Here is a 26,515-nt window from a genome sequence, read left to right on the forward strand (position 1 = left end):
AGTGGAGAGTTTATTGTGTAAAAGGGACTAGCCTGGCCTTCTCAATGGCCGATTAACAGTGGGGATGGGCAGGAAGCTACAGGCAACTATTCTGTCTTTTAAAGCATGTTTCTTTCTTTTCATATCCAGAGAAATATTCTGCCTTTTCAGTATTTCCTAGGATATTTCATTTTTCTGGAGAGGGCTGGAGGATGATAACTTCCCACACTAGGAAGGAGAGTGCGGAAGTGTGTCTGCAGGCAAAATGTGCCAAAAGCCTGACAGGGATAGAATTGAATGGTCCATGGTCAGAAAGCATAATGAAGTTTATAAGGTCAAGGAGAGAGCTGAGATGGGATCAGAAGCGAACAGAGCATAGCCGAAGTGAGACCCAGAGCATGGAGCTGGTATCAAAACAATTCAGCTTCCAGCAACTGAGAAGTGGGAGTGGCATAGATTAAATTCCCCTCCAGCTGAGCATTCAGAGCTGCAACTGGTTTTGCACAGTTACTGCTGAAGATGAAGCAGCTAGGCATCCTGCTTCAGGAGAGGCTTGCCAATTACTCACAAATAGCTCACTCTTATGAAGCACAGTTGTGTCTTGCTGAAGCCTATTGGTCTGCCCTACTGATGGGTGCCTGTATTGATCAGGGAGATGCCTCTCCGGCAAGGAGGGGCCTGGCAGTACTATGCCTAGGGAAGAGGATCTCAGTTCCCAGAACACCCCATCTGCTGGTATCTCCATGTTTGGTTGTGACAAAAATTTCTTGCTTTGATTGACTTCTCCCTTTGATTGACTTTCTCCTACAGTTGCTGGAACTGATTACTCTGGATACTGGTGATGGATCAGAGAAGGGACATGGATTTTGATGGCATCCTAATCGTGATCTTACTTGCCAATGACATAATAGAGATCCTTACTACAGAGGTACTACTCTGGTGACTTACAGCTGCTCATGGAGGGTGCCATGAATAGCCTGTATTGGATTCAGTTCAGTGGTGGGTTTCAAAATTTTCGAACCTACTCTGTGGGTGTGGCCTCCTTAGTGGGAGTGGCTTGCTGGCCATGTGTTTCTTCTCTCTCTCTTCCTTTTGTCTCTCTGTCCCTTTTTCCTTTTTTTCTTTCATCTCTCTCTCACTTTTCTTTCTTTTTTCTTTCTTCTTTTTTTTTTTCTTCTTTCTTTCTTCCTTTCTTTCTCTCTCTGAGTCTGTGTGTGTGTGTGTGTGTGTGTGTGTCAGTGGTGAGTTTCAAAAAAATTTGGAACCTCTTCTGTAGGTGTGGCCTGCTTTCCGGGTCCACTGGTGGAACCTCTTCTAACCGGTTCGGTAGATTTGACGAACCGGTTCTACCGAACTGGTGCGAACTGATAGGAACCCACCTCTGATTCAGTTACTTCGTTGACAGTGATGGGGAGGGGGAGTCGAGGTGGCGCAGTGGTTAGAGTGCAGTACTGCAGGCCACTTCAGCTGACTGTTAGCTGCAGTTCGGCGGTTCAAATCTCACCGGCTCAAGGTTGACTCAGCCTTCCATCCTTCCGAGGTGGGTGAAATGAGGACCCAGACTGTGGGGGCGATATGCTGATTCTGTAAACTGCTTAGAGAGGGCTGAAAGCCCTATGAAGCGGTATATAAGTCTAACTGCTAAGTAAATGTGACTGACAATAAGTCCTTGCATTTTTGGGCAAGGTTTTTCAGAAGTGATTTGCCATTGTTCTTTCCTAGGCTTGAGAGAGAATGACTGGCCGAAGGTCACCAGTTGGCTTTGGGGCTAAAGCAAGGCTAGAATTCAGTCTCCAGGTTTCTAGTCTTATGCCTTAGTCATTATGCAAACTGGAGCCTAACAACAGAGGTACTTCATGATTATCCCATTGGTTCATTCGACCTATCCATCTAGCTCAAGCTGATAATTGGTGGATGGTTGGAGATTTACTATACTTTTAGGAGCCCAAACAGGGTCTTCCAAAGTCTGGTGGTGATTGTCCTACTTACCATACTAGGACGGTGATACATGGCAGGCAGGCTGTGCAACTGGAAGATATTATGGTGAGGATGCCTTCATAAGGGATGAAATCACTCATTTTGGTGATTTGGTCCATGACTATTGATAGTCAATTATCAAGAATATGGAAGGTAAATAATGATATACCCATGAAAAATGAAATACCAATGATAAAATCAATTGGTAGGATTTTCCATGTACCTAAGAGCACTGACAGGGGTTGAATGATGTTAATAGATTTGCCTAAAATGTTCTTGGCCTGGGTAGGCAGGTAGCGACATATCAGTGCATATCAGCTTATACGTGGCCACCAGAAATCCCTATTGACTAAATGAATCATCTGGTTGCCAAACGTAGCACCTTATTTTACAGAAGCTCTTGAGAAGATACAAGGATACAATAGTTCTTTCTGCTAGGGGTTCTGCAAAACTTCACACCACCCCTCTTAAGGTGGCCATTAATCCATAGTCTGATCTATTCAATCCAGTCTAGCTGCTCCAAGGGCATCCTGTAACTGGTTTAGAACTACTGTGTCATTCCAGGCTACATTTAGAGGTTTACTCTGCCAATGACCACTTCCAGTATAACCAATGCATCCTTAGATCAACCATGTGAGGTTCTTGCTCCCCCATCAGTCTCCAAATTATACAGGATGGTGCTTTTGTCTAGAATAACAATAGCAATAGCAGTTAGACTTATATACCGCTTCATAGGGCTTTCAGCCCTCTCTAAGTGGTTTACAGAGTCAGCATATTGCCCCCAACAATCCGGGTCCTCATTTTACTCACCTCGGAAGGATGGAAGGCTGAGTCAACCCTGAGCCGGTGAGATTTGAACAGCCGAACTGCAGAATTGCAGTCAGCTGAAGTAGCCTGCAGTGCTGCATTTAACCACTGCGCCACCTCGGCTCTTAAGAAGACATGGGTCTCTTAGAAGACACGGGTCGGTTCATTTGGTGGCCCATCAGCAGGCACAGAAGAAACTCCATATTGTGAGCCTCTGGGTACGATGAATATAATTTGCATTGCACCGTGGAAGCAACAAACAATTCAGAACAACCGTCAAATGTTTTGGGAACAGTCGTGGGGTATTTTGGGCAATATAGTGCTGAGCCTCCAAGTTCCTCCAGGTGTATCAGCATATTAGTCATTGCATCTGTTAATTGTTGCAGCTGGTTACAGATTGCCCTATTCTCTTTGTGCAATGCCTCTATGTTGTCAGCCAGACTGCATGGCATTTGTGTAAAGAAACAGAGCCGGAAGCAAAGCTTTCTCAGCAACTAGTCAAGCACACGCTGGGGGGGGTGTCGTCTGAGGTTGAAGCCAAGGAGACCACAGTCTGGGGGTTCCACCACAAAATCGCGCTCGACGAAAGCGCGCATTTGACGTCATCACAGCGCAACGAAAACATCGCGCTGTGATCGAAAAATGTAAAAATAAAGCTAAAACCTTACCCTAACCCCCCCAAACCTAACCCTAAACCTAACCCTTAACCTAACCCTAAATCTAACCCTAAACCTAACCGTTAACGTAACGCTAACCCTTAACCTAACGCTAAACCTAACGCTAACGCTCTAAACCTAACCCTAACCCTTAACCTAACCCTAACCCTAAACCTAACTCTTACCTTTATGTGAATCGGCTTGCTTTAATTTTAATTTTATTTCAATTTTTAATTTTTTTCGTCGCGCTGTGATGACGTCACATGCGCGCTTTCGTCGAGCGCGATTTTGTCCTCCGCGCTTTTGACGGGTCACGCAGTCTGGGCACCAGAATGGTGCATGTGCCAGCAGAACCAAGAATGGAAATTGGAACAGAGTTACTGGGAAGGAAAGTGCGGGAAGTGTGCCTGCACACACCAACTTTGCCACGAGACAAAAAGCAAACAAACAAATATAAAGCAAGATCAACTCATGCACGTCGGAAAGTGTAACGAAATCTTGTAAAATCAAGATCGGGAGGGAAGATTGGAATCGGAGACATGGAACATAGAGACAGATGCCGAAGTTGCTTGTAGCAACCGAGAAATGGAAGCGGCATTGCTTAAATCCTCTCCCGGCTGAGCGTGCCCAGATGCAGCTCTTTTTGCACAGCTGGTACCAATGATAAGGCAGCCAGATTGCTTGGTCCAGGAGAGGCTTGCCGATTGCTGGTGAATCGCTCATTCTTATGAAGCACAGGAGCATCCTTCTGTGGCCTGGGTGGTCTGCCTTGCCACCCGGTTCCTAAGTGGAAGGAGAGGCTTTTGTGCAAGCATGGGAGCAGCTTGGCACCACTGCATTCAGGGAAAGGCAGAGCTACACAATGCTCAGCATGCCTCACTCCACTGGCATCTCCCAAGCCTCTCCTCCCTTGAGCTCTCACAGCTGTATCCGAAGAATTCAGCACATTCCTAGTACTACTTTTTTTAAAATTTTTATTGTTTTAATTCGTGACCCGACAAAAGTGCGAACGTCAAAAGCGCGCCGACAAAACCGCGGCACTAAAACCGCGATGTCAAAAGCGCGCCAACAACAGCGCGCGACAGAAGCGCGATTTAAGTTAAGGTAAGGTTTAGGGTTAGGTTTAGGGTTAGGGTTAGGGTTATTTTTAGGGTTATGTTACAGCGTGCTTCTGTCGGCGCGCTGTTGTCAGCGCGCTTCAGCGCTCATTCGTTGGTGTGATTTTGTCAGCGCGGTTTAGTCAGGCGCGCTTTTGTCGTTCGCGCATTTGTGGTGGAACCGAACCGTTTCAATTAAACAAAAACACAAAAAAGAATAATCTTTCGTTACATCTTGTAGAAAGCGTGTCGGTTGGTTACAAATACATTTCGTGCGTTTCTTCCACAATCACTACATGTACAATTGAACTGTACATTTTAAATAAAAAAAATTATGAATTTTACTATCACTGTACCACAGTTCTCATTTAATTACAATTATTTGGACGTGTTTTATCTAAAATCATTTGTATTTAAAGACACAACCACCTACTGGCATTCATTCGCAATTTCAATAAACCTCCAATAACATTACATTCCTAGTACTTCTTGAATTCACACAAATAAAAAAAAATGTTTGTACTTTTCGTGAATGTGAGGGTTAGCATAAAAATTAGCACACAGATGGTTATTTCTAATATTTTAGAGATACTGCAGGATTCCATGTTGGAAGGTTTCTTTGCAGACACTGTATCAAGGTATTTTCCAAGCATGGATATAGTAACTGGAAGAGGAGTTTTACCCAATTTATTGTCATGAATTACAGTATGCCAGTAGTTTAAAAAGAAGTTTTCCAGAAATGTATTACAGATTTGGTTCCACTACAAAACCGCGGACGACAAAATCGCGGTCGACGAAAGCGCGCATTTGACGTCATCACAGCGCGACGAAAACATCGCGCTGTGATCGAAAAATGTAAAATAAAGCGAAACCTTACCCTAACCCCCCAAACCTAACCCTAAACCTAACCCTAAACCTAACCCTTAACCTAACCCTAAATCTAACCCTAAACCTAACCGTTAACGTAACGCTAAACCTAACGCTAACCCTTAACCTAACGCTAAACGTAACCCTAACGCTCTAAACCTAACCCTAACCCTTAACCTAACCCTAACCCTAACCATAAACCTAACCCTTACCTTTATGTGAATCGGCTTGCTTTAATTTAATTTTATTTCAATTTTTAATTTTTTTCATCGCGCTGTGATGACGTCAAATGCGCGCTTTCATCAATCGCGCTTTTGTGGCCCGTGGTTTTGACGAGTCACGACAGATTTTCTATTTAGCAATAAATACACACAAACTTTCCTACCAGATTTGATTCACACTACATAGTAAAAAAACTCAATTAATTTAGCAATTAGCTACCAGTATGATAAATTTTCAGTACTAGTCTCCAGAAACCACAATTGGAGGGAGAGACAACCTCTGTTTTTGGAATCAGGAAATAACACTAAACAATTAAGTTCAATTAAAAAGTTATATGAAATAATGGGAGTACTGACTAATGTGGATATTCCCTTTTTACGTTAGATGCAATGTATTTTTGAACAGCTTTATTCCTTTACTTGTTAGGGCAGGGCTAAATTGTTTAGTGAACTTTGACCATAAGATATAGATTATTATAGTCCTTCAATCTTTCTTCTTCTTTTCCCTTTCTTAAAAAAAGTATTAGAGAAAGTGGGGCAAACTATCTCCCTTCTCCAAACAGTTCACTCACTTCTTTCCACTTCATTTGGAATGTTATTTGGAAAAAAAACCCAGCAATGTTCAGATATAAATTATAAATAGTTGATAAGGTGGAAATTAAAATAAGGCCCCAATCAAAGGACCACGATCAATAAAACTCAGAGAAAATACGTTTAGCAGGGAAGCGTTAAGGGGAATTACACTGTTTTTTTCCTCACTTCAAAATCTAGCACAAAAGCTGATTTCTCAAAGAAAGAACTTCAGTACTTGGATCCTGCATTTCTTTGAGGGAACCTACTGGGACACTCAATGGAACTGCTAGAACTACCAAAACTAGGCTGCAAAAATCCAAATATGGCTATCCTAATGGCTTTCTGAATCATTACCACCCACATCAGGGGGGGTTGTTGCCGGTTTTACTACCAGGTCACAATCTGCGTGCACATGCACTGTTCAATATAAATTGTTCTGTGCGCATCAGTGGTGGGTTTCAAAAATTGTTCAAACCTACTCTGTGGGTGTGGCCTCCTTTGTGGGAGTGGCTTGCTGCCCATGTGACTGGATGGGAGTGGCTTGCCGCCCATGTGACCGGATATGAAGATGCCGATGACACTTGTCAGAACCACCTTAAATTGCCTCACACACAGCACTGGCATGCATAAGAATATGATGTCAACTTGTTTTTTAAAAGGCATCTTTGGTTTGCGTTAAAATAACTTCAACACACGCAATGTTCTGATTGCACCACAAATGCAGTAGCCGTCCTTACCTTTCACAGAGGCACTGAGTTTTATAAACATGAGCATGATAGTGTAGAATAATCATATCCAAGGACCAGTGGTGGGTTTCAAAAAATTTTGGAACCTCTTCTGTAGGTGTGGCCTGCTTTCCGGGTCCACTGGTGGAACCTCTTCTAACCGGTTCGGTAGATATGACGAACCGGTTCTACCGAATAGGTGCGAACTGGTAGGAACCCACATCTGGTGCGCATGTGCAGAACAATTTACAATGAACTGCGCATGCGGTCACTAAAATCCAAACTGGCGGCAGCCCAGCGGCAGTGAGGGAACTGGTTCAGGGGCGTGGCAGGCCTGGGTCACTGCCAGTTCTGCAACCCAGGCCTGACTTCCACTACCAGTTTGGCCAAACCAGGCCGAACCGGAAGCAACCTCTGACCCAAATACACTATATTGCCAAAATTATTCGCTCACCCATCCAATAATCCGAATCAGGTGTTCCAATCACTTCCATGGCCACAGGTGTATAAAATCAAGTACCTAGGCATGCAGACTGTTTTTATAAACATTTGTGAAAGAATGGGTCGCTCTCAGGAGCTCAGTGAATTCCAGAGTGGAACTGTGATAGGATGCCACCAGTGCAACAAATCCAGTCGTGAAATTTCCTCGCTCCTAAATATTCCACAGTCAACTGTCAGCTGTATTATAAGAACGTGGAAGTGTTTGGGAACGACAGCAACTCAGCCACGAAGTGGTAGGCCACATAAACTCGTCCAACATCAGTGTGTGACCTCACAAATGCGCTTCTGGAAGAATGGTCAAAAATTCCCATAAACACACTCATAAATCTTGTGGACGGCCTTCCCAGAAGAGTTGAAGCTGTTATAGCTGCAAAGGGTGGACCGACATCATATTGAACCCTATGGATTAGGAATGGGATGCCACTTACAGTAAGTTCCTATGCGAGTAAAGGCAGGTGAGCGAATATTTTGGCAATATAGTGTGAAGTACCCGTGGTTCGCTCATGAGGCCAATGTTGAGAAAAGACACGGACACGAGCTTTCTCGGGATGAGGCGACCCAGATTGGGTCTGGGAGCCCCTTTTATTGAGATAGGACAAAGGCAGGAGGAGCAATCAGCATGTGATTTAAGACAGCCTGTCAAACTACGATTGCTAATCTACTGCTCAGGGAAGTTCTGTCTATATATGGTCAAATCCTGGTCAGGATGTTTTATCTTTTGGGACTTGTTTTTTCCTGTGTGGTTCAGCGTGGCTGTGCATGGCCTGTTATGCACTGGGCCATGGGTGACCGCCACACCTACACAAGGAGTTATATGACAACAATATAGTGTATATGATAGTCTAGCACCACAGAAGATAAGATGTAGATTAAAGAAAGGTGTGATCCATCAATGAACATTTGAAAGCAAGGCAACCAGTAATGCTATCCTCTAATGCTATCCTCTTATCTTCACTACTGGTTTGGTAGCAGGAGCGCATGCATTTTCAGTGGTTTTTAGCCATTCTGGAAAGTATTGCATGCATTCAACGTTCCATCAGTTCAAGGAAAGACAATAGCATCCACCATTTTTAGCAATAGGTAGTCCAATTTCAAGTACAATTTCCAACATAAATACAGATTTGAGTTAAAGATAGACAGTAGAACTAACCTGAAGTCAACTTGTACTAAGAAACCTAAGCAGCTCTGCTGTTTTGGTTGTTTAGGGCCAACAAATACTCAATTCCCATCATTATGAAAAATGGTGAAGTTGCAACAGCGAATATAGAAAGTAAAATAACACCCTCACTTCAGGTTTTATATAGGTACTTGAACTAAACTACAGAAGATGAAGCAGACGTTTAATCTCTGGATGGAGAATTAGAGGACAGAAGAACATGTGAACGTGCATATATACTATTATCATGAATAAAATTAAGAAAGTACATATACATTCTGGGGATGCTACAGGGAAAAAAAATGAGGTTCGGAGGTTCTAGCTAGCAAACCTAAATAGATGGGAAAGATTGATGGGATCATCAGAATATGATGCAGGTAAGTCGGTAACAGAGTCAGTTTGATCTTAATCTCCCATGTTAAATTCATAGATAATTTTCAAAGTTTCTGTTGATACCATTGGCCATTACTAGTTAAAGAGTGGTGGCTTAAATATTTCTTCTAATATAAAAAAATGTGGCATTATACAACTTTAGAGCATGTTAACAACATAAAATTGCTTATGACTTCATTTAGTGCATTTTTTAATTATTATTTTTGTTTATTTTTGTATATAATAAAAAAAATGCTGTTGTCTGAATTCCCCTTTTAACATTCCCATCAAAAGATGTAATTCATTTCACATTATGTTTCCATTATTTCCAATTTTAGCCATATTACATTTAGTGCATTACTCTAGAGAGCCAGTTTAGTGTAGTGGTTAAAGCATCAGGCTACAAACCAGGAGACGATGAGTTCTAGTCTTGCCTTAGGCATAAAAGCCAACTGGGTGACTTTTCTTAAGCCTAGGAAGGAGGCAATGGCAAACCACTTTTGAAAAACCTTGCCAAGAAAACTGCAGGGACTAATCAGAAAGGTTGATAGGAGGAATCAAGACTGATCTGACAACATGTGTGCACAGGGACACTATACATTACACTTTTCATTATTGGTGTACAACAATTTGAAGTGTAGATTTTCGCGGGTGTAGGTATGCTGGTATTGTTGTATTCGGGTCTTTTCCCATGTGATAATCTAACACGATATATATATATATATATATATATATATATATATATATGTATGTATGTATGTATGTATGTATGTTGTATGTATGTATGATATTATGCTGATAAATAAATAAAGGCAAAAAAGGCAACAGTAAAAAATATTGGGTTTCTGTCTGGATGGACTCTTGTGACGAGCCTAATGACAGAGAGTGGAAGTGTGACCTTCCTCCCATACTTGGGCATACCAGGGGTTGTGACTTTAAGTGTGTGTGTGTGTGTATGTATGTATGTGTGTATATATATATATATATATATATATATATATATATATATATATATATATATATATATACATACATACATACATACATACATACATACACACACACACACACACACACACACACACATATATATATATATATATATATATAACTATATATATATACATATCTCCAATATTTTACTGTTGCCTTTGTTACATTTGTGTGATTTGTTCTAATAAATAGTCTCGCTTTATTTATTTATCAGCACAAATACAACACAAATGAAACAAAAGGAACAGTAAAAATATTGGGTTTCCGTCTGGATGGTCTCTTGTGACATGCCGATGGACAGAGAATGGAAGTAGTGAACTTCCTCCCATATTGGGCATACCGGGGGTTGTAACTCTAAATATATATATATTTAGAGGTTTGCACAGGTTCGAATCCCAGTAAGGGTATGGCTAGCTGATGAGAGCTAAATAGCTTGAAATAGATCTATACTAGTCTCCCTTTATTTATTTATCAGCACAAATATGACACACACACACACACACACACACTCACTCACTCATTCATTCATCCATCCATCTTTTTATGAATTCTCTCTGTTGGGACTCCATATTAATTTTATAAATTGTTGGGACCCTTATTTTATTCAATTATTGAGTTTTTGCTTTTATAGCATATTTTATTGTTACAGGTCACATTGCCTTCACTTCAAAAAGCAGGATATAAGTTTTTTTTAAAAACCATTGGGATGAAAATTCAGAATAATTAGTGAGAAGACCAGTGTTTAATTTTCCTCACTCGCAGCTTCTCTACCATACATCCACGCACATCCTTTAAAGAAAAAATAGTGAGCAAATTTCAAATTTGCATCTTGCATTGAATAAATTCATCAACACATCTTAAAAATTAAGATACAGAATTCCAGAAAAGGCAAAAAAAATAATCAAATAAAAACATTTAACCTGTGCAGAAATGTTGACAAATTTTAATGCACTAATATTTTTCAGTCAGTTCGGTATCTGGCTCCGTACAGGGTTTTTTTTTTTTTTTTGGGGGGGGGGGTGTCTTATCTACTGATTACTGCCAAAATTTTGGGAGTAAAGGATTAAATTAAGATTTGACCATAAAGTATATTTCTCGCCTCCTATGATTTCTAAATAAATTTGCTCCAACTGCACTTCTGCTGTACGTAATATCTAAATTCGCATGCACAGTTCATTTAACACTCTTTCTTCGTCTTTTTTAAAAAAAACTGTACATGAACCAAGCACATACCAGCAGTGCTCTATAGTGGCCACACACCCAAAAAAGCAGATATTTCGTTCGATCCTAAACCATGTGTGTGTGTATTCACTTGGATTTAAAGGAGGATAATCCCAAAACGGCAGCGTTGCAATCTGAAATCATGGTTTCTTAATCCTCCATATCCGAATTAAGTGGCGTTTCTTCCCCTCCTATGGAAATATGCTCAGGCTGCGATAGTCTTACGGGGCGAGGGAAGGGAAATCCGAGGCTCTCCAGATGGTGGACTCCCGAGTCCTCTTTGGGGGCCATCTGGGGAAATCAGAATCCGGGCAATATATCGAGAGCCACAGGTTCCAACTTCTACTACACAACCCGCCCGCTTTGGGAATTAAAGCCTCTCCGAATCGCCGGGGGTTTCTTGCAGACTGCACGGCTCGGGGAAACACACGCTGCTCCTAAACTGGGATTACTCGTCTGCAAATCTCCCACACACACACACCTTGCACCCCGGAGCCCCGTTTGGGATGGCAGCCTTAATCTAGCCATCTCAACCCGAAGTCAGTTCTGCTGCGTTCCGGAGAGGCTTCCAGGCTCCGCTTCAGCAAAAGCTTCCCTTTGCTCTCAAAGCGCAGCGCTCCGGCCGCCTGGAGGAATAATAATAATAAAAAAGGTGGGGAATCTGGCACGTTTTGCTGCCCGTATTGTCTCGGCAAGGCAGACCTCGGCGTTACCCAGGAGCGAAGCGGTTTGGACTCCGCCTAACTGACACTAAACTCCCTCCCTCCCCGGTAGCTAGCAGCAGTAGAGCATTTAACAGCAGGCGGAGGCAGCAGCGGCGGCAGCGAAGCAGCAGCAGCAGCATCCGCCCTTTCCCTCCAGCCCTGACGGTGCACACAGCCTGTCGAGCTGCCGCCGCCGCCGCCGCCCGCGCCTTCCCTTCCTCTCCCAGCCTCGGAGGATGGGCTGCAAGAGGCTGCGGGGCATCTCCCGATCTTCCTGAGACCCGGCCGAGCGAAGGACGAGCGGGAGCGGGAGGAACAGCAGCAGCAACAACAAGCAGCAAGCCGCCGCCGCCGCCGCGCCGGAGCTTGTATGGACGGAGCAACCATGAACGCCCGGGTCTCCGCCTCCTCTCCTGCCGCTTCCCAAGAGCTCCTTGCTGCCGCCGATGAACAGAGGACTCCAGTGTAAAGGGAGAAGAAGGAGGAGGAGGAGGAGGAAGACGAAGAAGAAGAGGAGGAGGAGGAGGAGGAAGAGGCGGCGGCGAGCCGAGGCGTGATTGGGTTCGCCTTGCCCAAAGGTACAGAGGTGTCGAAGGGGGAACCGGGCAAAGCTCTCTCTCTCTCTTGCCAAACATGTCCTCGTCTCCTTCTCCTTCTCCTTTTTCTTCGCTGGGGCCCCGCGGGCCTCGGCCCCCCGCCGTGCCTCCCCCATGCAGGAGCTGCCCGACCTGAGCCACCTGACCGAAGAGGAGCGGAACATCATTATGGCTGTGATGGACCGCCAGAAAGAAGAGGAAGAGAAAGAGGAGGCCATGCTGAAGTAAGCCGGGGCCAGGCGCGGGCGGCGGGGTGGGGTGGGATGGCATCTCAACCTGGAGCGGGGTGTGGAGGAGGAGAGGGGACTGAACCAGAGGCAGAGTTTTATGAATGGGGTGAGTGCGGGGGGGGGGGGAGAGGGAGGGAATTTACTAGGCGTTGACACCTCTTTACCAATGCTGCCCAGCCTTCTGCCACTCCTGAGATATCTTCTCCTTATCTCTTCCCCAAAACAGCTCTTCCTTTTGCCCCCAATAATTGCCCCCCTGGGGGAGATGCACATTTGTTGGGGTGGAAGGAAGGACTAAGTGAGGACCAGCTTGTCTCTTGTCTCTCTGTCTCGCTTTGGAGGTGGCATTATCCCTAGGTTCCTTAACCTGGATTGAATAGTTGCCCTATTTCGGAAGGGTCTGATGGGGTGGGGTTTCCTTAGTCGGAAGAGTCTTTAAACTGCCATGCTGCCCCCGCCTGGTGCCAAGAAAGCCAAGCTGGGCCACGGAGGACTTTGTGGTGCGAGCCTTGTTTCATCAACCACCTGCAGGAATTCTCCATTTGGGGTACACGCCTTCCCCCTTTGAAACCCAATTTAAGAATATATCGGTACTGAAATGTACAATGCTGTAGTGCATGAGATCAAGGCAAAAGCAAATATGGAGAAATCTGTGTAATAAAAACAGTTTGCTTCCCCCCCTTCCATTTCATAGTAATTTTATATAGGTGGTGTTGGCAATGATCAGTTAATGAACTGTATGCCTTGGGGGGTCTTTTGCTGCACAGATGGGTGGGGAATAGAATCAGATCATTGGTAGATGCCATAATTTAGAGCTTTCTAGTATTCATTTAAGCCCGTTCATTTCTCCCCTACCATCCAATTTCTTTTACATCCAGTCCATTATATAAGGATATTTTTCTAACCTGCAACACGGATGTATTGAAAGTTAATGTCATCAGTTAATGGATCGCTGGATAGAAACAGATTGTGGTTGGGCCTATGAATGGGGATCAGGCTCCTTTGTCTAAAAGCATCTCCCAGGCCTACTTGCTTTTGAATGGATGTGGCAGATCAGGTAGCAAAATGTGATTCCTTATCTTTGATGTGCAAGTTTCTATTTGGTAGGTAGCATTCTTGGCATCTCCTTGGGGGACTGGTTTTGGTTGCTCTTATCAAAGTGTGCAAATGAACTTGTGAAACCTCTTTTGATTGAGTCCAAAATGATGACATTAGGAAAAAGGTCTAAGTTCTAATGATTTGCCTGTTCCATTCCCTCCCGCTAGCTGTGTCATCTATAATAGATGGCAATACGGAATCCCTGCAAGCACTCAACTTCTTTATTTTGTGTAATGTAAGGGATGGAGCTGGAGATACCGTTTCTTATTGTGTTGTTGTATCTTTTTGATATCAGCTGGAATTTAGATTTTTGCAGTAGTCATGACAGGTTGTGTTATTTCCTCAAGGCTCAGAAACCAGAAACGAAAGGGAACGTTTTAGTGCTTAACTTCTGCTGTTTAAGGCTTATGGTACTGTGAGGATGGAAAGCTGATATTTTCAGGCCCTGAGATATGATTTATCTTTGTTTTAGGAGGAGGAAATGGAAGATTTTAATATACGCAAGCTTAAACAAGAGAAGTTTGCTTTTATAAATTATGACAAGTTAAATGATGGATATGCATAGTGAGGAAGAAAGATGAAATGTCTCCCATTCTGCTAGAACTATTTAAACTTTTATTAGAAGTTTATTGCTGATAGCGTAGGGCATGTACTCCAGCCGCGGCTTCAGGTTAAATTCCCTGTCCTAAATATTGACTTGATGATCTCTTTATCTTTTTAGTATGCAGTCCTAGAATTGCAGTCCTAATAATATGTTTGGGATGAATTTCTTAAAGTTATTTATTTAAATTCTTCTTTTCCAAAGTTAAAAAAAATACATGCAAACAATATTTCAGCTTTGTAACACAGCCATGAGGTCTAAAAGAGGCTAAGATGCTTGCACAAGGAATCTTCACCATGCTTTGGAAGGGATTAAGTAACATATAGGTAGCATACGGAAGTAGCACAGCCAGCAGACCTGGGTCCAGGTAACAAAAATAAGGGCATTATATTAAGGCAGTCTGAACTCCTGTCTGCCTCTCTCTTGTTATTATTTCCTAAATCCTAATACTATCGAATATAAAATATAGAAGCTAGGCCATTTGCAAAGCTTATTAAAAACCTGATCAGGAGCATCCCTTGAATGTTCAAATTTGTACTCACTAGAAAGTAACTTTGAGGACTGTTCCTGAAAGGTAGATTAATTGATATTGCTTTAATAAGTATTCAAAGGATTGTGATGAAAAATGGAACTTCTTATACTTGGACATGCACTGCAGCTTATTTTATGCAAAGGCATCTGCTTAATAACAAATTTGCTGCTGCATTATTGTATTATTTACTGTAGATGGAATTGTGTGTGTGTGTGTGTGTTATTTTGGTTATAATTCGAAAACTGTAATTAGATCTCAGGTCACAGAAAAATGGAAGTGAAAAAATATTTGTTCAATAGGACTTAAGCCAATTTTATCAATTTTAACTGAGCTTATTTAAACCGAATCTGTATATAGTACAGCATTGTATATTTAAGTATTTCAGAATAATATAGCACAGTATCTTGGTGAGATTGCCAACTTTGTGCTAGTTTTGTTTCTAAGCCTCTTATCTCCATATTAGGAAAAGTTCACATGTTTGATTCAGCACATCAGCTTGCTTGTTAAAAGCACAAAAAAGGTCACCATAGTGACAAAAGGATATGCAGGTATATTAATTTCAACTGGGAAACTGTTAGCCCTTTAGACTAAGCCAATCCCACCCCACTGGCGCCACACCCAATGTTAGGGAATTCCTGGAAGTTTGGTATCATGACAATCCACTATCAGTGGAAACATAGACATAAAACATATTTATACACTATTAAGTAAGTATAATCTTTATTGTCATTGTACTTAAATACAACGAAATTGGTTTTAACCTCACTGGTGCAAAATTATAACAGAAACGAAAAAAGAAAGAAAAAGGAAGAAAAAACTAGCGTGTGGATGGAGTGATTGTGGTTGTATTTAAAAGTCTCGCAGCCCAAGGATAGGAACTATCTTTAAACCTGTTTGTTCGGCTGGCTATACTTTGATGCCTTCTGCCTGATGGTAGAAGTGCACAGAGACACTGACCAGGGTGTGAATCATCTCGAGTATCTTCCTTACTCTGCTAAAGCAGCGAGATCTGGCGATGTCATCCAGTGGTGTCAGAGGGCAACCAATGGTTTTTTGTGCTGAAAGAGACAATAAAAAATAAGAAGGAAACAAAAAGACCAGAAGACATCCTGCCTAGTAGCTAGCACCTAGATAAGCAGACATTAATACCAGACAAATGGACCAAGGACAAAACACATCTCCACCAAAACTGGCAGGGGTCATTACTGCATATAAACAGAGTGTAAAATTCACACTCACTTGCATGGAGGATGTTACCTAATTGGGTTATGAAATGTCTTCAAGCACATAACCAAGCTCAGAAAACACCAAGAACTCCACAATTCAATCTTGAGTTACATAGTTCTTTCTATTGGATATATATTTCAATATATTACTGTTTTGAAAGTTATTGTGTTATAGCAATACAGTAATAAAGCATGGGATCAAATGGTCTGATGAAATGTGGGGAGATGCATTTGAATGTCATATTGGAGAGCTGGTTTAGTGAGAGAATAGCAGTTTGGGGGAAATGTTATTACTGCTCTGGGATATGCTTTTCTTCTGCCAAGATGGGTTGTAAAAGACATTTCTGCCATTTGTGTATGAGACAGGATTGTGTAAGGTGCTAAGAGTCAGAAAATTCCAAGATTAAAAAAAAATGCATTGATTAAAACAACAATCCTAAACTCAGTAAGACTTAATTTTGAGTGGACAGACACACTATTTTAATATGAATAATTCTTTGTAAATATTTGCATTCACTTGTTGGTATTTCTACTAATAGCCAAAGCTGTGTTGCTTCTACTGCCCAGAGATTCAAGAATGCTACTTTCATTAGTTTAGTCCAATTGTCGTCCTTACATAAAAATAGCTAGTTAAACTGGAACAGCTGGTCCTGTTCCCAAGCACTGACTTGAGTTTTTCCAAGCATTCACTACAGGTCCCTAATCATGCATCCTGCATGGAAGGAACCACCAAAATCATGGGTTTTAAACATTGGTTAAGCATTGACTTTTCTGCAGATGACTCCTAAATTACAGTACTTACTCCAGTATCCTGCTTTACAATAGATTTTTAGATTTTAACTTTATTTGTATGCCGCCCTTTTCCCTGAAAGGGACTCAGAGCGGCTCACAATTCAAGGGAGGGGAAAACAACAACATTACAAAATATAAAGACATACACAGTTAAGAACTCAACAATCATACCATTCGGAGTGGGGCTACAGGTCTTTAGTCCCAGGCCTGTCGGAACAGCCAGGTTTTAAGGGCTTTGCGGAAGGCCTGGAGGGTGGTGAGGGTACGAATCTCCACGGGAGTTCGTTCCACAGGGTCGGAGCAGCCACAGAGAAGGCCCTCCTCCGGGTAGTCGCCAGTCGACATTGGGCGGCTGATGGAATTCGGAGGAGGCCTAGTCTGTGGGATCTTATTGGTCTAGTGGAGGTAATTGGCAGTAGGCGGTCTCTCAAATAGTAGAGAGTGATAGAATGGTTATAAGTTTCACCTTTTACATACAGTATCTGGACAATTCTTAAATTTCAGCTTTAAACAAAGGTTCAAGAAAGGCAAAATAACATAGGTATAAAAAAATATGTTGCTTCATTCATTAGTAATTAACTGCCACCCAGAAATGCTGGTTTATTACTCTCTACAGTAGTTCCTGGGTAGCTGCAGTTTGGTGATTTATCCACAGATGGTACCATATTGGGGCAAGGTTTACTTGAGCTGTAAGGGATATTAGATTGTCATCAATGAGAAATATGCAGGGAAATTCGCCATAGAGTTTTAGGTGTAATTAAAGCTTTTTGGGGGGTGTAACGTTCCCGTGGTTCGTCCATGAGGCCAATGTGGAGAAAAGACAGGACACGACCTTTCTCGGGATGGAGCAACCCAGATTGGGGGTCTGAGAGCCCCTTTTATTGAGATAGGACAAAGGCAGGAGGAGCAATAGCATGTGATTAAAAACAGCCTGTAAAAGTACAATTTCTAATCTACTGCTCAGGGAAGTTCTGTCTATATATGGTCAAATCCTGGACGTCATTGGTAGGGCACATCTCAGAATGTTATGTTATGAACTATCAGGATGTTATGGAGTTTTAGGAGTTTGTTTTCTCCTGTGTGGTTCAGTGTGGCTCTGCATGCCCTGGTATGAACTGGGTGACCCACACCTACACAAGGAACTATATTACAACAGGGGGGGAACAGCTTTCCCCCCTCGGTGTAAAAGAGTGCATGGATAATGCTTTCAGTAGATGTGCTGCCTTTTCAATTAAACAGACTCTATCTAACAATGAAATAAATGCATTTGGAAAAAAAAACAGTGAAAATAAAGCCAGAAATGCAAGCAAGTCATTTTTACTTATTAAGAAAAAAAATTAAACAGACTATATTCTCTTTACTAGGAGCAACTCAAAACCACACACTAGAGAGTTAGTTTTTTTTTTAAAAAAATGAGCACATTAATTTATTGTAACAGGACTGTCCTCCTTATGATGACAGGTCATCTAAGGTCATCTACCAGTCTTTGCCAATTTTTTTTTAATGACTGCTTATTGTTTTTCATGTTATGATTAGAATTGTATAAGTGATTAGAGCAAGCAAAAATGTGTACTCAGTGTTAGAGTGCTGGTTAATGGATGATATAACATTTTGTTAAGACTCGCTGGTTCTAACCGAACCTCCAAAATTGCCACCCCCTCCCTTATGACAGTTTTGAACCATTAGTTCAATGTATATTAGTGAGAGTTTTTGGACTTGTAATATCCAGGTTTAAAGATTGGCAGTATACCACCTATTCAACAGTTCTTGCTTGCTGGGAACTGTAGTTGATTACATCTGGAGCACGTTGAGGAAATCTGAGTAAGCAAGCTATATAATAGTCAAAAGTATTTAGCAAAGAATAATTTAAGAGGTGGCGCAGTGGTTAGGATGCAGTATAGCAGGCCACTTCAGCTGGCTGTTATCTGCAGTTCAGCGGTTCTAATCTCACCGGCTCAAGGTTGACTCAGCCTTCCATCCTTCCGTGGTGGGTGAAATGAGGACCCAGACTGGGGGCAATATGCTGACTCTGTAAACCGCTTAGAGAGGGCTGAAAGCCCTATGAAGCGGTATAAGTCTAACTGCTATTGCTATTGCTAATTTAAATCAATCCTAAAACTGCACTTACAGATGAAAAATGTGTTTTGTAAATTGACTACAGTTTATCTGTAGTGCCTTATCAATGTTCCCCCCCCAAAAAAATGCCGGAAAATACAAAATTGTTTAGATGTGAGTTGTTTTCTCCCCCAACTAGAACAAAAAAGAAAAAAAAAGTAGATTTCTGAGTGTGCGTATTTATAAATTCCTATTCTTTATAGATCGTTAGTAACGCAGCCGTTGAGTGAATCTGGCCTACCCGTTGACTTTGCTTGTCGGAAGATTGCAAAAGGTGATCACATGACCCTGGGACACTGCAACTGTTACAAGTGTGGGTTGGTTGCCAAGTATCCAAATGTAAATCACATGACCATGGGAATGCAGTCATAAATGTGAAAGATGGTCAGAAGCAGGGGTGGGTTTCAACCGGTTCGTGGTGGTCCCCGTGAACCGGTTGGTCAGCGAACCCGGAAGTAAGTAACTTCCGGGAACGGCAAAGGGCCCACCTGCCCGCCCGCGCTCTTTACCGGTCTTTGAAGGCTTCTGCAATTCCACGCAGGCGCATGGCACATACAGCACCTGCGCGATTCTCCGCAAGCAGCTGGATGGCACATACAGCGCCTGTGTGATTATCCGTGAGCAGCTGGAGCATCGCACAGGCGCTAAGACGCATGCGTGAACTGCGCGCATCCACAAGGACGCCGCCGGCCCCGTTCCAACCGAACCGGTTGGAACGGTATTAGCAACCCACCACTGGTCAGAAGTCACTTTTTTCAGTGCTGTTGTAACTTCAAATGGTCACTAAGTGAACTGTTGTAAGTTGAGGACTACCTGTATTACTCTAGTCATGTTAATATCTCCCTCCCCCCACTCTCTCTTACACACACACACTTACGTATATCATGTATGTCCTATACCACAAACTCCATACTACAAAGACCATTGTTAATGTTGCTCATGGGACCTGTAAGTTTCTTTAACTGAAGTTCAAGTTTATTACGGTGTGTACTGGGAACCAGATTATTGCTAAGTGCCTGGAAAAACCAATTCATTACATTTGGGAACAGTGACTTTAAAAGACTTTCATAACTTTTGATGCTAATTCTTAGTGACTTAAGACTACAGCAGATTGAACAGTGGAAATCTTTGCTATTTCTATACTCTTCAACATTTGAAACATATGAAATTATTCATCCACATGCCGACAGAAATCCAAATAATGAAAACTCTGTGTAATTCTGCATTTCCAAAATAATATACGAAAGTAAAGTGTAGATACTAATGTGTCTCTCTTGTGAGAAACATGGTCCATATGAGTTTTTCTTTACATTTGTTACATTTTTTTTTAATGTTGAAAATTCACTGTCTTGGATAATTTGATATGGAGTGATCTATCAAGTATAGTGTACATTCATTCTTATATTAACCGGTAGTACATTTAGAAGTATATTTTTAATTTTCCTCTATGTCATAATTGAATAGAATAATAAGTATTTTTGAATATATAAAATATTAGTGACATGAACTAGTAAAACCATGATTTTCCCAAGCTAAGAGCAGAGTTGCTTCCAAGAAACTATGACGTATGCAATACATTAACAAAAAGTTGGAGAAAACACAAGAATAGAAACCTTCAAATATTTTCTTTGAGCAAATTTAATTTTCCTTTGACTGGAGAAAGAGAAAAATGGAATTGTGTATGCACAGTATTCATTTCAAGCTGTATCATGCTTTCTGGCCATTTTTCTCTAGACTATCTTGCATTTTAATGAATTAAAGATAACATAATCCTCAGCACTGCTATGTTTGATTATACCAAAACATTCCCTCTCATTATCCTTAAAGTGTAAGTAATTGGAACAGATTTGGAAGGTGCTGTTTGGGAGAAGGCTACATGAAACAGTATTCGAATTTTGTACCCTTTTGTACCCTATTGTTTTTACTGTGGGCAACAAACTGAAATGTTGGTAGTTAGTCTCTGCTATTGATATCAGGTAATTTTGAATCCAAGGTGTATAAACAGGTATTACAAGTAATAGAAATGGACAATTTTCACAGTGGCATGAATTAATTTCCTGAAAATTCTTTGTGATATTCCATGGTGTGTAGTATAGCAAAGTCAATCACTTAAATTGCAATTCTGCAATTACAAAACCTTCCTTTGTCCATCCTGAATCACATGCAGCCACCGTGTTTCTCCAGTTCCATTTCCTTTTCTTAAATAATATTTTATTAAGGTTTACAAATACAAAGATAAAAAACTAATACAAATGCTAAGAATATAACAAAAGGGCAGAGAAAATGAAAAAACCAGAAAAGGATAAAAAAGAAATTACACTTTCTCCCTCTAGATAAATAAATAAACAAATCAATAAACAAATTATAAAATCTGACCAGTCCTAATCACAAATTTCCATCTTAACCTATTAACGTATATTTTAAACGCAATCAAATAAATCCATGTTATTTTTTTTTACTTTAAACACAGTAACTGATCATTTTTCTAAAAATATAGCAAAGAAATCTCTTCCCATATCCTATATCTGTTATGTATAAACAAATCTTTAAAGCCATTTTAAAGTCTTTAAAGTCATTTGGTCCTATTAGAAATAAATCGATTAAGAGCTACTAGAAACTATATATCTCTCTCTCTATTTCCTCTCTATATATAAGTATATAATCTCTATCAATCTTTATTACAATCATGGACCAGCACTAATATATCAGAGGTGATGCTGGATTGGCCCGGATCAGCCAAACAGGTAGTAGTGGCGGTAGGGGCCTCCACCGACCCGCAGAAGGGTCGCGCACGCTCCCGAACTGGTAATAAAAGAATTAGCAACCCACCTCTGTAAAATATCTATATTTAAACATAGTAACCTTGATCAAATAAATCCACATTGTATTTCTTTATTTATTTTAAAAACCCTGATCTTTAATCCTTTCAAATGTATCACAAATTGAGTTCCCATCGTCTTCTCTTTGTCTCGTCTTAGAAACTCCTTCACAGGTTTAACAAATCTCTTTTGAAAAAATAGATAAGAAAGCTGTCCATATCACTTTTCTAATGTATTATTTGTATGTTGCATTTTATTATTAAGACGTCAACTGATTTAATTTGTAAATCCAGTGTGGCACCTTTTTGATATCACTTGTGTAATCTGGCATTCTTAAATCCAGTGCCAGTTCCATATTCAAATCAGACTTAATCTCAATTTTGTCTAGTAAAATATATCATTATTTTTATTTATTTATTAGATTTTTATCCTACATTTATTTTTAATAAATAACTGAAGGCAGCATACATACATAATACTCCTTCCTTCTCCTTTTTTCTCAACAAAAAGAATAAGCAGCCCAATTGGGGTCACCTGGCTTTCATTCTTAGGGCTGGACTTGAGCTCATAGCCTCCTGATTTCAAGGCCAGCACCTTCACCACTACATGAAACTGACTGTGTTCGTCTTATGTAGCATCTTTTAAATCCATTTTTATAATAGCAGACCATCTTACGAGTAATTTTTGAGTGCATTGTTCCCAAGTATCCATGAATACTTCCACAGCCAAATACTATAGCTCTATTATATTAATGGTTTTCCTTTCCTTTAATTGTACTCTTAAGTTATCTCTGATTCCCTCTTAGTCAACTTGCAAACTCACCTCTTATCATGTGGTGGTTTTCCCCCTAATGAACAACACTTTCTCACTGAAGAATTTCTTAGTTTCATAATCTTCATATATATATTTTTGGGAAAATGTTAAAAGAGCCTATTCTTTCAGGAAATATTCTTTCAGGTCCATCTGGCCCAGTGGTGGGATTCAAATAATTTAACAACCGGTTCTCTGCCTTAATGACCAGCTGGATAAATAGGGCTTGGTGGTCATGTGACTGGGTGGGTGGGTGTGGCCAACTCAATGTCACTCACATCGATGGGTGCTTCGCCTTAACTGTTACAATGTAGCAAGGGTTAACCGGAGAGGCAGTTTCTGTAATCAGGGCAATAAAGATTAGACTAGAAACAACACCAGAATGTTTCCTTCCTGTCTTCCTTACAGGATTAGCCCTGTAAAGTGGGAAAAAACAAAATGAGATTTCTTCCAACAACCAGTTCTCTGAACTGCTTAGAAAGTTAACAACCGGTTCTCCCGAATAGGTGCGAACTAGCTGATCTGGCCCCTTATTTCTCTATAACTTTCCAAAATCAATGTTGTAGTAGTCCTTTTGCTATTTAAAAATTAGAAAAAAAGTGGTTAAGAAAAGAAGTAGTATGTGAACCAGTGTCCATTTGAAGATATTGAATAGTTACCCTGTTTTCCCGAAAATAAGACCTCCCGGATAATAAGCCCAATCGGGCTTTTGCACGCATGCGCTAAAATAAGCCCTCCCCAAAATATTGCATCACAGCAGCAGCCATGAGGTGACCATGCTTGCCACCTCCTGCACCTCAAAAATAACAAGACCTCCCTGAAAATGAGGCCAAGTGTTTATTCCAGGGGTCAATAAGACCCTGTCTTATTTTCGGGAAAACACGGTACTTAGGCAAGATGACATTCCCCTAGCTCCAGACCACTTGCTGACTGATAGTCCTCCTCATGGGGAGCCCCTATATGGGGCACTTGTCAGTGATCCCCCACTTTCTTGATCCAAAGAGGAATTCTGAGGAGCCAATTCATTTAAACCGGCTCCTCGTTCTTCTGCAGCAGAACTATCTTCAATCCTCACTATTTTCCCTGAAAACAGAATCCTCGCTGGTTCCATTCCCACAAGGTTCACCCAGGCAATCTAATTCTGTCATAGCTCTTTGCCACCAGTTCTGGCAGCACAGAAACTAGCTTAAATTCCATTTTGGAATTCAGAGTCCTTGCCCAAATTTCTCTAGTATCGTATCAGACCTTGTATAGAAGAGTAGTAGTAAGACTTCACAACATCAGTAAATCTTTCTCCGTGGCTAAGTAGGGAGCCAATTGGTAGAGCCACTTTTAATGTTTGGGAAATGTTTTTGGGATTTTTATTGGTGCTGCTTGGCAATTCATTTTATGATAGAGATTTAGTTTTCTCTGCACTTGTTTGTTATAGCTTTTTCTTCTCCTCCTCAATAATTTGGTAAACAAAACAGTCAATTAAAAAAGGTTCTGGTGGTTCCTACTACATGGCTTACTGTGTAGAATTTGTTTAACCAGATTCATGAGTAGAACTGTGTAATGTTAATTTAATCCTCCGGGAGTTTGTTGACTGAAATCACTTAACCTCTTTTTAGGTGATCGCACACTCTTAACCACTACACAAACCAGACTAAGTGTGTTCCATGAACAGGGCCGAACGAATAATTTCTGTTATGGTAAACTCTGTTTAGGAATTTTAGATCTTAGAGACAAACAGATGTATTGATAAGATACTATAGCAAAATGTTCATGGAAATAAATTTTAGCAAGGCTCTCCATAGTATCTACTGTAAACTCATTGTATGGAGTGTGTTTGGATTTTCATGTGAATCAGAAAGCTATAGGAAATTTAGAGGGTTGCTACACCTAGATTGGAATAATGTATAATTTGTTTTAAATGTTCAGAATTAACAATACATTGAATATATGATAGTGAGAGATCAAACTTGAAACAATATAAATAAAAAAAAAACCTGTTGAATCAAGAGCAGAAAATAATCTCAAAAGCCAGAAAGATTGAAAAGCCATTTGGATTAAGGTAAAAATACAATCTCAGTGCAGAAAACCATGTAGCCAATAAATGCAGCTCATTTCAGAAGAATAGTACATTGATTTTTTAAAGGCCTGACTTGAGTATTAGCGTTATGAAAACAATGGAACAAAGCACAGTTTTGTTGTAACTGGGTGTATACTAGTTCATATTTTAGAGCCTTTTACCGGGCCATTTAAATCTTGATCTTTCAATTCAGTGGTGGGTTTCACATTTTTTTAGAACCTCTTCTGTAGGGTGGCCTGCGTTGTGGAGTGGCTTGCCGGCCCTGTGACTGAGTGGGAGTGGCTCGGCAGTCATGTGACTGGGTGGATGTGGCCAACTTGTAAAATGTGGTGAAACTCACTTAACAACGCTCTTGCTTAGCAACCAAAACGTTGGATCAGAAATTCTGGCATTTGAAGCACGCAAGTCTTAAAGCTGTCAAGTTACAAGACCCTTGCACCCCTAACCCTTTAGGGAAAAAAAACTCCAGGGGTGTTCAAACTTGACAGCTTTAAGACTTGTGGACTTCAACTCCCAGAATTCCTCCTCCATTTATGTTGGCTCAGGAACTCTGGCATTGAAGTGTGCAAGTCTAAAGCTGTCAAGTTACATGACCTTGCACCCCTAACCTTTAGGAAAAAAACCTCCAGGGGTGTTCAAACTTGACAGTTTTAAGACTTTAAGGTTTAGATAGGACTCTAGAGGCAGGTGGGGCGATTGGTGAGTCAGCCAATCAGTGAGCTGTGGGCGGGGCAAGTGTGGTGCCGATGGGCAGGGGGAGGGAGCTGTAACGGGTTCTAAATGGCACGGTAGATTTGTGGAACCTCTTCTATAGAAGAGGTTAGAACTGGCAGGAACCCACCCCTGTTTCAATTTGCCAATGTGCAAAGTTTTCAGCTTTTACTCAGAAAGATGAAAATAATTATCTTTTTATTTATTTCATTCCGTTTTTAGCATCAGCACTGGTTTCTGAATGGGACATCATTAAGTCAAATGTGTCCATGACAGAGCTTCTTCTTCGGCCATAGACAATAAATGTTCAGAAGTTGCTTTCAGTATGATGGAAATGAAAGAGAAATGCTTAAAAAACAAGCTTTGAAATTTATTTTATAATACTTAAATTGAAATGCCTTTTCAATCAGTGAAGCCAAGTAAAGAGAGTCTACAGTAGGGGGCATAGGCCATGTGGTTGGCCTGTGCATTTTCAGGTTTTTTCTCCCCCAGAATGTAGATTTCTCAACTTTTTCCTAGTTTTGCTATTTTAGGTCTTTTCAATGAGAGAGGCAAGAGCTTTGACACAGAACTTACCATATGCGAAGCATGTCCCCTACCACTGATCTATGCCCTTTCCCATCTGTTGAATGAAGAACTAGATGGAACATTTTTTGCAGAAGTCTTCAGGAACAGCATTGCTATGTCTTATAAAGGTCTAAATAGTGACGGGAGTTGAGAGCAGCATTTCTGTCTTAATGTAGATTTGTCTCAAAGCCGTTTCCTGCTGATCATGAACAGTGTTGAGTCATTAACTGAAACCCCCAGTTTTCCTGAACTTTTCCATACAGCAGCCTGGTGCAAGTGAATCACTTCTCTGGAAGCTCTGGTCTGAGGTCTACCTGTAAACTGATCAATGCTGTCCATGAAGCGGAAGAAATCAAAACATTGTCTAATTGTGACATAAAATATAAGCTAATGATTCTGAGTCTACATTTTCACTGATGGCAGTTTTAGAAGTTACTATGCCCCAGTGTACAATGAAGCAGTGGAACAATATATATTCTGTCCGTGGCATTAGAAACA

General features: G+C 41.0%; 1 protein-coding gene across 1 annotated transcript in view; it reads left to right on the forward strand.

The window, feature by feature from the left end:
- The first annotated feature begins 12,482 nt into the window (after nucleotides 1-12,482).
- Nucleotides 12,483-26,515, forward strand: part of RIMS1 (regulating synaptic membrane exocytosis 1) — a 331,198-nt gene continuing 317,165 nt past the window's right edge. Inside the window, 2 exon segments of the mRNA XM_032216767.1 lie at nucleotides 12,483-12,558; nucleotides 12,561-12,669. Coding sequence (XP_032072658.1) covers nucleotides 12,483-12,558; nucleotides 12,561-12,669 — 185 coding nt within the window.

The sequence above is a fragment of the Thamnophis elegans genome, chromosome 4 (genome assembly GCF_009769535.1).
Source record: "Thamnophis elegans isolate rThaEle1 chromosome 4, rThaEle1.pri, whole genome shotgun sequence".
In the NCBI taxonomy this organism is placed as follows: Eukaryota; Metazoa; Chordata; class Lepidosauria; order Squamata; family Colubridae; genus Thamnophis; species Thamnophis elegans.